At 40.3% G+C, this 13,810-nt stretch overlaps 1 protein-coding gene across 7 annotated transcripts in view; it reads left to right on the forward strand.

Moving 5' to 3' along the window:
• Positions 1–13,810, forward strand: part of ZDHHC20 (zinc finger DHHC-type palmitoyltransferase 20) — a 58,598-nt gene that overhangs the window by 41,038 nt on the left and 3,750 nt on the right. For 2 of the 7 annotated variants that reach the window (XM_040266796.1, XM_040266797.1), the window contains exons 8-12: positions 5,840–5,972; positions 6,365–6,491; positions 9,754–9,843; positions 11,221–11,336; positions 12,548–12,625. In XM_040266796.1, coding sequence (XP_040122730.1) covers positions 5,840–5,972; positions 6,365–6,491; positions 9,754–9,843; positions 11,221–11,336; positions 12,548–12,585 — 504 coding nt within the window. In that variant the 3' untranslated portion in view covers positions 12,586–12,625. Of the gene's footprint in view, positions 1–5,839; positions 5,973–6,364; positions 6,492–9,753; positions 9,844–10,823; positions 10,869–11,220; positions 12,626–13,810 lie in introns of those variants that run through there. The other 5 variants (XR_005725626.1, XR_005725627.1, XM_040266799.1 and 2 more) reach the window with 5 other exon arrangements.

Below are 13,810 nucleotides of genomic sequence, written 5' to 3' on the forward strand. Positions count from 1 at the left end.
ATTTACAATTGCATCATAAAGAATAAAATACCTTGGAATAACTTTAACCAAAAAGATGAAAGATCTATAAAGTATTAGTAAATACTGTAAAGTATTAGTCATTGATGACAGCAACTGAAGACGACCCAAATAAATGGAAAAATAATCTGTGCTCATGGATTGAAAGAATTAATATTGTTTAAAATATTAATACTATATATCAGTTCAGTTCAGTCGCTCAGTCGTGTCCAACTTTTTGCGACCCCATGAATCGCAGCACACCAGGCCTCCCTGTCCATCACCAACTCCTGGAGTTCACGCAGACTCACATCCATCGAGTCAATGATGCCATCCAGCCATCTCATCCTCTGTCGTCCCATTCTCCTCCTGCCCCCAATCCCTTCCAGCATCAGAGTCTTTTCCAATGAGTCAACTCTTCACATGAGGTGGCCAAAATACTGGAGTTTCATCTTTAGCATCATTCCTTCCAAAGAAATCCCAGGGCTGATCTCCTTCAGAATGGACTGGTTGAATCTCCTTGCAGTCCAAGGGACTCTCAAGAGTCTTCTCCAACACCACAGTTCAAAAGCATCAATTCTTCAGCACTCAGCTTTCTTCACAGTCCAACTCTCACATCCATACATGACCATAAGAAAAACCATAGCCTTGACTAGACGGACGTTAGTCAGCAAAGTAATGTCTCTGCTTTTCAATATGCTGTCTAGGTTGGTCCTAACTTTCCTTCCAAGGAGTAAGTGTCTTTTAATTTCATGGCTACAGTCACCATCTGCAGTGATTTTGGAGCCCTAAAAAATAAAGTCTGACACTGTTTCCACTGTTTCCCCATCTATTTGCCATGAAGGGATGGGACCGGATGCCATGATCTTCGTTTTCTGAATGTTGAGCTTTAAGCCAACCTTTTCACTCTCCTCTTTCACTTTCATCAAGAGGCTTTTGAGTTCCTCTTCACTTTCTGCCATAAGGGTGGTGTGTCATCTCCATATCTGAGGTTATTGATATTTCTCCTGGCAGTCTTGACTCCAGCTTGTGTTTCTTCCAGTCCAGCGTTTCTCATGATGTGCTCTGCATATGTTAAATAAGCAGGGTGACAATATACAGCCTTGACGTACTCCTTTTCCTATTTGGAACCAGTCTGTTGTTCCATGTCCAGTTCTAACTGTTGCTTCCTGACCTGCATACAGATTTCTCAAGAGGCAGGTCAGGTGGTCTGGTATTCCCATCTCTTTCAGAATTTTCCACAGTTGATTGTGATCCACACAGTCAAAGGCTTTGGCATAGTCAAGAAAGCAGAAATAGATGTTTTTCTGGAACTCTCTTGCTTTTTCCATGACCCAGCGGATGTTGGCAATTTGATCTCTGGTTCCTCTGCCTTTTCTAAAACCAGCTTGAACATCAGGGAGTTCACGGTTCATGTATTGCTGAAGCCTGGCTTGGAGAATTTTGAGCATTACTTTACTAGCATGTGAGATGAGTGCAACTGTGTGGTAGTTTGAGCATTCTTTGGCATTGCCTTTCTTTGGGATTGGAATGAAAACTGACCTTTTCCAGTCTTGTGGCCACTGCTGAGTTTTCCAAATTTGCTGACATATTGAGGGCAGCACTTTCACAGCATCATCTTTCAGGATTTGAAACAGCTCAACTGGAATTCCATCACCTCCACTAGCTTTGTTCGTAGTGATGCTTTCTAAGGCCCACTTGACTTCACATTCCAGGATGTCTGGCTCTAGATGAGTGATCACACCACTCATATCAATGTTCCCTTGGTATCTCTAATTTTCTTGAAGAGATCTCTAGTCTTTCCCATTCTATATATATAAATACTACCCAAAGTAATCTGCAAATTCATTGCAATCCCCATTAAAATTAAAATTCCAATAATGTTTTTCCAGAAGTAGGACAACCCTGAAATTTGTGTGGAACCACAAAAGGCTGCAAATGACAAAAACAGTCTTGAAAAAGAACAAAGGTAGAGGTATTTCGCTTCCTATATTACACATCTGTAGTAATCAAAGCAGTATGTTATTGGCATAAGAACAGACACATAGATCAGTGGAACAGAATAAGAGCCCTGAAATCAACCCAAGCATCAATTAATTTATGACAGGGAGCCAAGAATATACAATGGGAAAAAGACAGTCTGTTCAGTAAATGGTTTGGGGAGACCTGTACAGCCACATGTGGAATAATGAAACTGAGCATTAGTCTTCCATCATGGACAAAAGTCAGCTCCTAAAGACTTGAACATGAGAGCTGAAATTGTAAACCTAGAAGACACGGGGGCGAGCTCCTTGACCTCAGCCTTAGCAGTGACTTGTGTGGATTTGACACCAAACATAAAAGCCGCAAAAGGAAAGAAAACTCAACAAGTGAGACCACATCAAACTGAAAGCTTCTGTACAGAAAAGGAAACTATTAACAAAATAAAAAGCCTACTGGATGGAAGAAAATATTTGCAAATTATGTATCTGATAAGGGATAATATCCAAAATATATAAAGAACTCACAGCTTAATAGCAAGAACAAGACAAAACAGCCAGATTTAAAATGGTCAGAGGGTCTGAATAGACCTTTCTCCAATGAAGACATACAGATAGCCAACAAATGCAAGAAAAGATGCTCAGGATTACTAATCATCAGGGAGATGCAAGTCAAAACCACGGCAGCAGGATTTCCCTGTGGGTTGCAGTAGCTAAGACTCCACATTCCCAATGCAAGGGGCCTGGGTTTGATCCCTGGTCAGGAAACTAGGTCCCACATTCCTCAGCTAAGAGTTCACATGCCACAACTAAAGATCCTGTGTCCCACAACTAAGACCTGGCACAGCCAAATAAATAAGTGAAAGTATTTTTAAAAGCCTTATACCTGTTAGAATGGCTGTTATCAAAAAGACAAGAAATAACAAGTTTTGGCAAAGATGGGGAGAAAAAAGAACCCTTGTGTGTTGATGAGAATGTAAATTAGTGCAGCTGTTACGAAAAATGGTATGAGGAATCCTCAGAAAATTAAAATTAGAACTATCGTCTCACATGATCCAGAAATTCTGCTTCTGGGAATATATCCAGAGGAAACGAAAATACTGACAAAGATACCTGCAACCCCGTGTCACAGATTATTTACAACAGCCAAGACGTGAAAACACTGAGGTTTACATTGGTGGATGAAGAACTTGTGGTATAAATATGCCGTGGAGGATTTCACTTTTAGTCCAGTGGATAAGAATCCACCTGCCAATGCTGGGGACAGGGGTTCAATCCCTGGCTCAGGAAGATCCCAAGTGCCATCGAGCAGCTAAGCCTGTGTGCCGCAACTGCTGAGCCCATGTGCTGCAGCTATTGAATCCTACACATCTAGAGCCTGTGCTCCCCAGCCAGAGAAGCCACCGCTAATGAAAAACCTGTGTACTGCAGTGAAGAGCAGCCCCCACTCAGTGCAACTAAGAAAAGTCCAGCAAGGAGCCAGCACAACCAAGAATAAACAAAAATTTTTAAATGTGCAGTAGAATATTCTTCTACCATAAACCAAGAAGGAAGTCTTGCCATTTATGACAACTCAGATGGACCTTGAAGGCATTATATTAGTTGAATCAAGTCAGAGAAAAACAAATACCATATTATCTAACTTATATGTGGAATTAAAAAAAAAAAAGCCTCATAGACAAAAAGAACATTTTGGTGGTTGTCAGAAGTATGGGGTAGAGGATGGGTAAAATGGGTGAGGGTGGTCAAAATAAAGTCTGGAGATGTAATGTCCAACGTGTTGACTATAGTTAATAAGTATATTTGAAAGTCTTTAAGAGTTGGAAAGATCTCATTAGAAGAAAAAAGATTCTGTGACTGTGTGGTGTTGGACGTCAGCTAGACTTACTGTTAGGATCATTATGCAGTTATAGACGTGCATAGAATCGTTGTGTTGAGCTCCTGAAACTAATAGAATGTCATGTTAGGCCTCAGTAAGAAGGTAATAGTTGACAAAGATATGACGGAACTTAATGGATATCTGAGAGAAGAACATCTCAAACAAAGGAAGCATGTATACGTTAGAGTCAAGGCCCAAGAGGAGGAGCCAGTGCCAGGAGGCTCGTCTCGTGAGGCTGAGCCAGAGGGAGGCTGGTGCAGTCCAGGAGGAGGCCCGAGGGGAGAGGGCCTTCGGGGGTGTTGCCAGGGTCGGAGTGGGGAGCAGAGGGGTGAGGCCGTCTGACTTCCTCAGGGCCCCTCGGTTTGCTCTGCAGGAACTAGACCACATGGTAGGTGAGGGCACCTTTCCCAAGGCTGCTGCCCACCAGTGAGGCGGGACAGAAGGGACCAGGTCTGGTTTTCAGAAACCACTCATCAGAAGTTTTTTAAAAAGCTATGTGCTAAGCAAAATTAATTTTATTCCTTCCTGGATACAAATCTATTTTAAAAATTTCGTGGAAGGGTGTGTAAAGTGTACCCTAAATGTGCTTGGAGAGCGGAATGTCCTTGTCTTTTGTGTTTTCTTGAGAAAACATCATCAATGACGTTTAAAGAGCAACAACTTGGTGACCCTACAAGACATGAAAGGTTTACAACAGTAGTGCGCAGGATAATTTTGTATAAAAAGTGGTTTCTTAATACACTGTCTCTATTTGTACAAGCTTTGCCGCAGGAAATCTACAGAGAGTTGTCCAAAGGTAAAATACATTATTGCCATGACATTCTTGCCATCTTTTTTTGTGACATTTATAGTGAATATGTGTAATACTCATTTGCTTCGCAAGATGGGGAGATAGAAGAATCACTTGTATTTAAAAGGAGTTGTGTTTCCTCTAGAAGACAAGAGGAAAAGATGGGTGTCAGAAATAGCTAACGCTAAAAATCTACCACTTAGCCTGGCTTCCCTGGTGGGCTCACATGGTGAAGAATCTGCCTGCAGTGCAAGAGATGTGGGTTCGATCACTGGGTTAGGAAGATCTCCTGGAGAAAGGAGTGGCAACCCACTCCAGTATTCTTGCCTAGAGAATTCCATGGACAGAGGAGGCTGGCGGGCTACAGTCTGTGAGCTCGCGAAGAGTCAGAAACGACTAAGCAGCTAACACTTTCACTTCACTAGCCTATGAACAGTGTTTAAGTCAAGTAGGAGCAGCTCGTGTTCTCTGAGGCTGTGGTTGGCCTGTACTGTGAGAGTGACTGCCCAAGGCTTCTTCTCCCCTTGCTAGATCCTCACTTCTTCTAGGTGAACATGTGCTTCTGTTGAGATGAATATGACATTAGGATAGGTAACAGAGTTGCTGTTTTCATTCACTAATACCTTGTGGCAAATTTATATACCAGAATTGGGAATTACCAGGAAAGGGTCTGTAGGAATGTGCAGGTAGGCATGGAAGCAGCTCTAGGGGTAGCCTGTTCCCAGTATGTTTGTTCCAAGAACAGAGACTGGGGAAGTCCAACAAGAGCTTTATCACAGCTAGCTTCTGGTTAGCAGCATACATAACTACCAAAGCAAATATTTTAGCTTAGATGGAGAAAACCCTCATGTATCCTAGACTTGGGGGCAAGCTTAAATATATATATAAACTGTAAAAGAAACATTTTGAGTAAAACGTTCATCTTTTTATTTATTACTGAAAATGTTGCTAAAATTTAAGAGGAGTTTTTAAAGTGACTCTTCCTGACATGTAAGCAAGCCCCTTTGGTAATACCAGCTCTCTGCTTTGGGACATGTTGCTTTTGGATGTATTATCTAATTTATTTTATTACTTCTCATACCTGGCTTTTTTTTTTTTGGTGAATTCAACAGTCATTAAAAAGAACCAAATAATAAGAGTATATTTTAGAGGTTGACTATTCTCAACAGTAATTCGTCTCTTCTCTTTCCTCAGAATGAACTCACAGATACACGTGCAAAATTCCACGTACTTTTTCTTTTCTTTGTGTCTACAATGTTCTTCATCAGCGTATTGTCACTTCTCAGCTACCATTGCTGGCTAGTTGGAAAAAACAGAACAACCATAGGTAAGTAGGTTACGTAAGTTATAATTATTTAGGAATCCCGAAACTTTAGAACTGTGCCATAAGGCACACAGTAGGAAGTTCATACATAATGAATGAGTGAAGTTGCAAGAGATAGAATATCTTTTATATATATATATATATATATATATGTAAGGTATATTGAACATACTTCAGTAGATTTTATAAAGGTGATGAAGTATTCAGAGGTTATATTGTTTTCCCAGAAGAGTTTTAGAAACTCATTTTTAAGTGTTACAAATATAGTATTTATTTTAAATTATATTTACAGTTTTTGATATCAAAGATATAAAGCAAAAAAAAAATTGGTGCTTTTCTTCCCTCTTATAATTTTCAAGTAGGTTAACTCTTCTTTTTTTAATATATCCAAACAGAATCATTCCGTGCACCCATGTTTTCATATGGAGCTGATGGAAATGGTTTCTCACTTGGATGCAATAAAAACTGGAGACAAGTCTTTGGCGATGAAAAGAAATATTGGCTGCTTCCAGTATTTTCAAGGTAGCTTCTAAAATGCGTGTCTCAGATATTATGGAATCTGTGACAGTCGCTCTCTGGTTACATGTCTTAGGATTCAGAAAATCCAGTATGTTACAACATTATGAGCCTTGAGAATGAAAACTCAGAATATCTTGATTACATAAGTATTTTGTTTTTCATATTTTTTTATGGATAAAGGAGAATTTGGGCACATATTTTAGTGAGAATTAGGGGGGAAAAAAGATGATTCATAGAAAATAATCACTCCATATCCTTCAAAATGAAAATAAGTTTTTGAAGTAAAGAATCATAAGAATGTATTAGCCATATCTTCAGAGATTTTTCCAGTTCAGTTCAGTTCAGTCGCTCAGTTGTGTCCGACTCTTTGTGACCCCATGAATTGCAGCACGCCAGGCCTCCCTGTCCATCACCAACTCTCAGAGTTCACTCAGACTCACATCCATCGAGTCGGTGATGCCATCCAGCCATCTCATCCTCTGTCATCCCCTTCTCCTCCTGCCCCTAATCTCTCCCAGCATCAGAGTCTTTTTCAATGAGTCAACTCTTATCACTAGTTTCATGCAAATGATGTCATTTTCTTCATGTGTCTTGTGCTTAGGATTGTTGTGCTTCTTGGATCTGTAACTTAAAGTTCCATCAAATTTGGAAAAATACCTTTAACCACTGTTTCTTTAAGTATTTCTTTTTTTTTTTTCTTCAAGTATTTCTTCTGCCACCCCCCTCCCACATGACTGCAGGGGCTTCAGCTGCATGTCTGCGGCCAGCTGGGGTCTCTGCCTCAGCTCACTGGTGGGCAGCTCACTTCTTGTTCAGTCTTCTTCCTGCGTTTCACCTTGAAGTGCACCAGTCTCTTCTGTGTGCTTTATCTATTTTCTCTCATATTCAGGTTTTTCCACTCTTGACAGACTTATTTTTTAAGGTTATTTTCTCCTAAACAGAAATTTCAGTGTTGGCAGTTGGTTTTTTTGGCTCTTGTGTTTTTTTTTTTCCTTCTTTAAAGACGTTGTTCCCTTATCCTCTGTCTTATGTTGTTTGTGTCAGTAAATCAGCCTCCCTCTTATTAATACCTTTATTCCACTGTTTGTACAGCCGCACCTCAGAGATAGTGCGGGTTTGGTTCCCAACCCCACATAAAGCAGGTATCACAATAAAGTGAGTCATACGAATTTTTTGGTTTCCCAGTGCATATAAAAGCGATATTTACACTAACTATAGACTGTTAAGTGTTTGATAACATATCTTTTTTTTAAAAGGACAATGTACATACTTTGACTTAAAAATATTTTATTGCTAAACACTGCTAATCATTATCTAAGCCTTTAGCAAGTTGTGATCTTTTTGCTAATGAAGGGTTTGAAATATTCCAAGAACTACCAAAACGTGACACAGAGATGCAAAGTGAGCAAATGGTGTTGGAAAAAATGGCACTGGAAGACTTGCTCAGTGCAGGGTTGCCTCAAGCCTTTAATTTCTAAAAATCACAGTATCTGCCAAGAGCATAATGAAGCACAATAAAATGAGGTGTGCCTGTAAATTTCTCTCTCTCTCCCCCTCTCTGGCTCCTTTAAGACTCTGTCTGTATCACTGGTTACAAGTGGTTTGCTTCTTATGTTCCTCTGTATGCTTTTCCCTATGTTTATCCTCATTAGGCTTCTTGGATCTGTGAATTTTTAGTTTTCATCCAGTCTGAGTAATTTTGCTACAATTTTCTATTGTTTTTGTTGCCTGCTTCCCTCTCCCTGTGCCCTCCCCCCACTAGCTTTTCAGGTTCTTCTTAAACATTCCTTGAGACCCACTGGTTGTTGCTGTTGTCCCTCTCTTCTCACTTCCATCTTTCTTCTTTCTTTGCTTCAAGTTGGATAGAAACTGTCACATGTCTGTGAGTTCACTGATCTTTTCTTCTGTAATGTCTACTGTTAAGTTCATCCAGTGAGGTTTTTTATTTCAGATTTTAGATATATATATATTTCAGCTTCAGAAGTTCAATTTGGTTCTTTCTTCATATTTTACATTTCTCTTCATTTAAGTCTATATTTCAGGTTTTCATGGTCATTTCTAAACCTTTCCTGTTGACTTTTTTTTTAATGCTAGTAATTTTTGACTGGATGGTGGACATTTCAAATTCTGAATATTTAAAATTTGTCTCCCTTTAAAGAATGTTGGATTTTGTTTTGGCAGACTGTTAAGTTACTTGAGTTTCAGCTGAGTCCTCCTGAGGCTTGTTTTAACCTTTGCTAGGTTGGTGTAGAGTAGGCAAGTTAATCCTACAACAGAGGTGAGAGCCCTCTGGGGTCCCCGCCAGATCCTGGTGTTCAGTGTGGTCTCTCTGCTCTGGCGGGTCAGCGTGGATGCTGGCAGTGCGCTGCGGCTCCACTGTGCAGTTGCTCTTTTCCCAGATTCACACACGTGGCTGAGAATTCCTCTAAAGGCTCAAGTAGAACCCTGTGCAGATTCATGGAGCCCTTTCTCTGCACATCTTCCTCTTGCTCAGCTCTGTCCCCTCAGCTCAGTGAGACCACCTTGCCCTGCTTGCCAAGACAACCCCTCCCCACCCCCACCCACTGGTGCTCAGGCTCTGGCAGAAACTGCGACTCCTTGGCTGGCTTCACTTCTCTTAGACACCACAGTTCTGTGTGGCCTGTTAGGAAAACAGTTGTCTGTCAGCTGTTTGACAGCAGGTCAAATCTTCCCATTAATCCATCTTGGCTGGAAGTGGAACTCCCTACTGGACACAGTTTTGATGTTTTAAGAATGTGGAAGTGAGGCATAGCTGTACTTTTTTATATTTTCTTTTCTTTTATTCAGTGATATATCCCTAACATTTAAAATGGTACTTAGACCATCCAGTAAATATTTGTTTAATGAATGTTGTTGAATGAATGAATATATGGAATTTACATCTTGAATTTCAGTTTGAGCATCTGTGATATCTTAAATGATTGTAACAAGCAAGTCAGTTATCCAGATGTTTGAGTCTATTGTTTAAGGTATCATAACTTTAGGTATTATAACTTTAAGTCATCATAATTTTAATAGTCATAGAAGATATTGTTTTTAATTGCATGTAAATTATAAAAGAAAGACTTACTTCCTCAGTGAAGTCTAATAACCCTCTGAATTAGAAATCTTAGAAATTATTCTCTGAAATGACAAGTTACAGTAATCTCTTTATACCATCCTTCTGAAAAATAGGTGTTAAATTTGACCACTTTGATTTAACTTGACATGATTAAATTATCACTGGTATTTTTCATTATTGCAGCCAGGGTGACGGCTGCAGTTTTCCGACTCGCCTTGTGGGGACGGATCCAGAGCAAGCTTCTGTCTCAAACCAAAGTGAAAATGCCAGAAGGTGCGCTTCTTGTTGTTAAGTTTTTCAGAATTCATTGTAAAGCAATCTGTGTGTGTGTTACACTTAGATAAATACAGTAGGAATGTGGTAAGCCGGCAGAGACAGGAAAGATAAATTCTGTACAGGTTTTTAACTGAGGGTCAGTGTATGCATACAGCTGATATGCTTAAGGTAACCATTCAAACTGGAACACTTTGAGAGTATGAAAATGAATGCCTCCTGTTAGTAGTTGGGCCAAGACAGGCTCGTGTCATTGGAAGTGTCTCGGCAGAGAAGGAAGCATGGCTCCCCTACCTGTTCTGCGTCTTCCTGGAAACAGAGACTCTTGAGATTTGATTATGTTGGTTTCTATCAGTTATACTTTCAAAGAAGTTAGTCATTGTACTATTCTCCATTTTATTTTGATAAACAGATTTTAACTGGACTGTGAAAATAATATGAATGAGGATTCAAAAATACAAATACAAAATTTCTTCTTATTCATCTTAGAGGATTATTTTCTCAGAGTTTGTATGGCAAGCACACTGATTCATAAATTCAGAGAAATAGTTCATTTTAGATTAAATTTTAAAGAAGGTAGAGGTACCTCTGTCAAAGTGAAACACTTGAAATGTATTTACTCCAGAAATAAACTGTGGGGGATAAGGAGGTCACAGATTACTTTTGTTAGAACATGGGCCTTAGAACCTGGAACCTAAGGCCTTGGGACCTCACAGCTCTAACATTTACTGTGGGCCTTAGACAAGTTAGTCTGAGCCTCAGCTGCCAGCTCTGTGAAAGGAGGATTCATCCTGTTTGCAGGGTTGTTGTGAAGCTGGCGATTATGAAAGCACCTAGCACAGTGTCTGGCCCATAGTGTGTACCCCAAAATAATAGTTCCCTTTTCTTCCTTATTGTGTTCCTCCACTCCCTCCCTCCCTGGATCTCTTAGCTAGAAAAATAAGTCTGCACTGAATCACTGAATCATTTTTCCCCCTTAGATCTATACTGCAGAGGTAGAAAGCAGAAAACTTGGGAAATGACAGGTAATTTTTTGTCCTGGCCACAGACCTAGATCCTCACCTGTTCTGTGCTACCTTACAGCTCTTGATTAACATTAACACGTTAAACACATTTCAGATTGGCCTCTGAAGCTATTTTTCTTTTGCCTAATTGTTTTCGTTGGCAGTGCTGAGTACAGATTCTTGGGTCTAGGGAGCCATTTAATCGGGGGTTGGGGGCATATTTTTCTTCTGAAGATGGAGTTTTTTCAGCGTGCTGAGATCTCATGCGTTGCCCTTACGTATTTAGGAAAAGGAATACTAATTTGCTGCTTATTAATTAAGTACTCTTAATCGATCATTAAACTCTTTACTGAATGATTTGCTCTTCTTTCAGTATTGGGTCAAATCAGCCCTTTCCTATCAAACCACTTAGTGAATCAAAAAACCGCCTGTTGGACAGTGACCCTCAGTGGCTGGAGAATGGATCTGAAGAAGGTGTTGGCGGATCAGGTAATGGTTGTCATCTGAAAACATTGCTTCGTCTGCTTAAAATGAAAACCACCAGACTTAATAAATGTGGAAAAAGCGAAATACACTATGTGATATTTTAAAATACTAAAACATTTGAAGCTTTTTAATAAAATGTCTGCTTTGTGGGCTGTTAGTGTTGACTTGGAGCTTTCATGGAGGCGAGGGTTCAGTGAGAAGTGCAGTGCCTGCTGCTGGTTTTTTTCTGTTCACAGTTTTTTGTTTTTCCTTGTTGTTATCCAGCCATGTATTTCATCACCTCAGATGTAGAAAGTTGTTGAGGGCACAGTATTCTGGATAATGTTTAAACAAGGTTATTCTTTAGGGTCATAGCTTTTGCTTACTTGAAAATAATTTTTTCAAAGTCTTTATTGAACTCGTTACAACTTTGCTTCTGTTTTGTTTTGGTTTTCTGGCCACAAGGCATGTGGGATTTTAGCCCCCGACCACAGATCTAACCCTCACCTGCGTTGGGAGGTGAAGTCTTTAACCACTGGACCATGAGGGAAGTCCCCAAAAAGATAATATTTTTGGAATGCCTTGTACTCTTTGGCTGTCTTTTCTTAGTATAAAAATAGTGCACTGAGTATATTTTAACATTTTAACCTTTTAGTGATGACTCTTAATCATTTCATGAATTTGTGGATACGTTCTAGAACAGTTGGTAAGATAGCAGTGGGATTTTGAGTCAGGCCTGGGTTTGTAATAGGTAGTCTGACCATTTACTAGCTTTATACGTATCTGTGGTTCTTAATAACACTAGTAATAATATTCTCCTGGCACTATGGGAAAACAGTTTGGACATTCAGAGCCATTTGTAACTAACAATCAATTTGTAACTAACTGTAGCAAAGAGCCTTGAAACCTTCTTGTCAGAATTTCTGACTTCTTGTTGTTTTGGCTTTAAGCACCATTTAAATTCTCTTCACTTAGCATCATTAAGGCCTTCATCCAGGTGCTGCTAAACATCTTTAGAGCCAGTGGACATTTTCACCTAGTGTGAAAACCAGACTTGAAGATCTTAGCGCTGCTTTCCTTCCTTCTGGGTTCTAACAGCAGACAGATGGTTAGCACCAGAAGCCTATTTAGTGCTTACATAAGACTTGCTTTTACTGTGATCATCAATTTTACCATTTAGCTAGGAACCTAACACTTCTTTTTCTGTCATGTCATATATAATTATGTGCTTACAGGGACAAATAACCATGTAACAGTGGCAATAGAAAATTGAGTACCACTTGTTCATAACTAACCAATTGAATAAGAGCAAGGTAAGACAGTATAAAGGTAATTGCTCCAAAAATTGCCCCTTATTTGCATGTCATACTCTCAAAAGAGTCTGTAGTTGAGTCTTTCTCATTCTTTCCATTATGGTATCAAATAGCTCAGGACAGACTGAAAGGTCACAGCTGCCTACCTCCCAGTTTTCTTCCCATTCCTAGCACAGTCTTACTAAATATTTATTGGTAGAATAATGAAGAAATGAATAAAAATTGTTTAGGATTGGTATATGGACAACTAACCTTTTCAGTAAACAGTATTGTTAATTTATTTAAGGGGAAAAGGTGACTTTTGCCCAGTGCTGAAGAAATTTGATCCAGAGAAGAGTGACTAAGACTTAAGAGGTTCATTGATGTTCTTTACCTGGTAAAAGATGCAGCAGAAAGCAGTTCTCTGTGTCTGAGTACCCAGGCCAGCGATGCTGCCTCTGTGCCCAGCAACAGTAGCCAGAGGAGGTTTACTTAAATAGGACTAGGAGCCCTTGTGAGGGTGGTGCTGACCCTGACCTGCAGGGACACTGAGCTCTCGAGAAGACAGCTGTGCACGTGTCACTGGAAGCTGAGCTCACTGGCTCAGAAGCATCATGTGGAGCTGTTATGTTTTTTAAAACCCACGTGTGGTGCTTATTAGTTACCTGTTGGTGCCTAACAAAGTATACACACTTAGCAGTGTAAGACAACACACCTTTATTACGCCAGTTGTCTGTTCTTGTCTGTAATCTCATCTAGGACATCTGCTGCCTCATGAGTGTTTGTCATTAGCATTCAGTTCCTTACAAGGACCTGGAGCCCATGTGCACATCACCAGCCCCTGTTGGGGCTCCTCCCAGCAGGCAGGGGGCAGCCCGAGCCACACGTGATAATGACGTGTTACCGGCAGCCCCGGGGAGAGCTGGTCCTCCTCAGACGGGGCTCCCGGTCCTGGCTCTGCCCTCTTCTGCGTATAGGTGGAATGATGGCTGATGCTTCTGTTTAAGAATCCTCACTGAAATTCCTGGTGGCTCAGATGGTAAAGCGTCTGCCTGCAATGTGGGAGACCCAGGGTTTGATCCCTGGGTCGGGAAGATCCCCTGGAGAAGGAAATGGCAACCCATTCCAGTACTCTTGCCTGGAAAATTCCATGGACAGAGGAGCCTGGTAGGCTACAGTCCATGGGGTCGAAAAGAGTCAGACATG

The sequence above is a fragment of the Oryx dammah genome, unplaced genomic scaffold (genome assembly GCF_014754425.2).
Source record: "Oryx dammah isolate SB20612 unplaced genomic scaffold, SCBI_Odam_1.1 HiC_scaffold_24, whole genome shotgun sequence".
Classification (NCBI taxonomy): Eukaryota; Metazoa; Chordata; class Mammalia; order Artiodactyla; family Bovidae; genus Oryx; species Oryx dammah.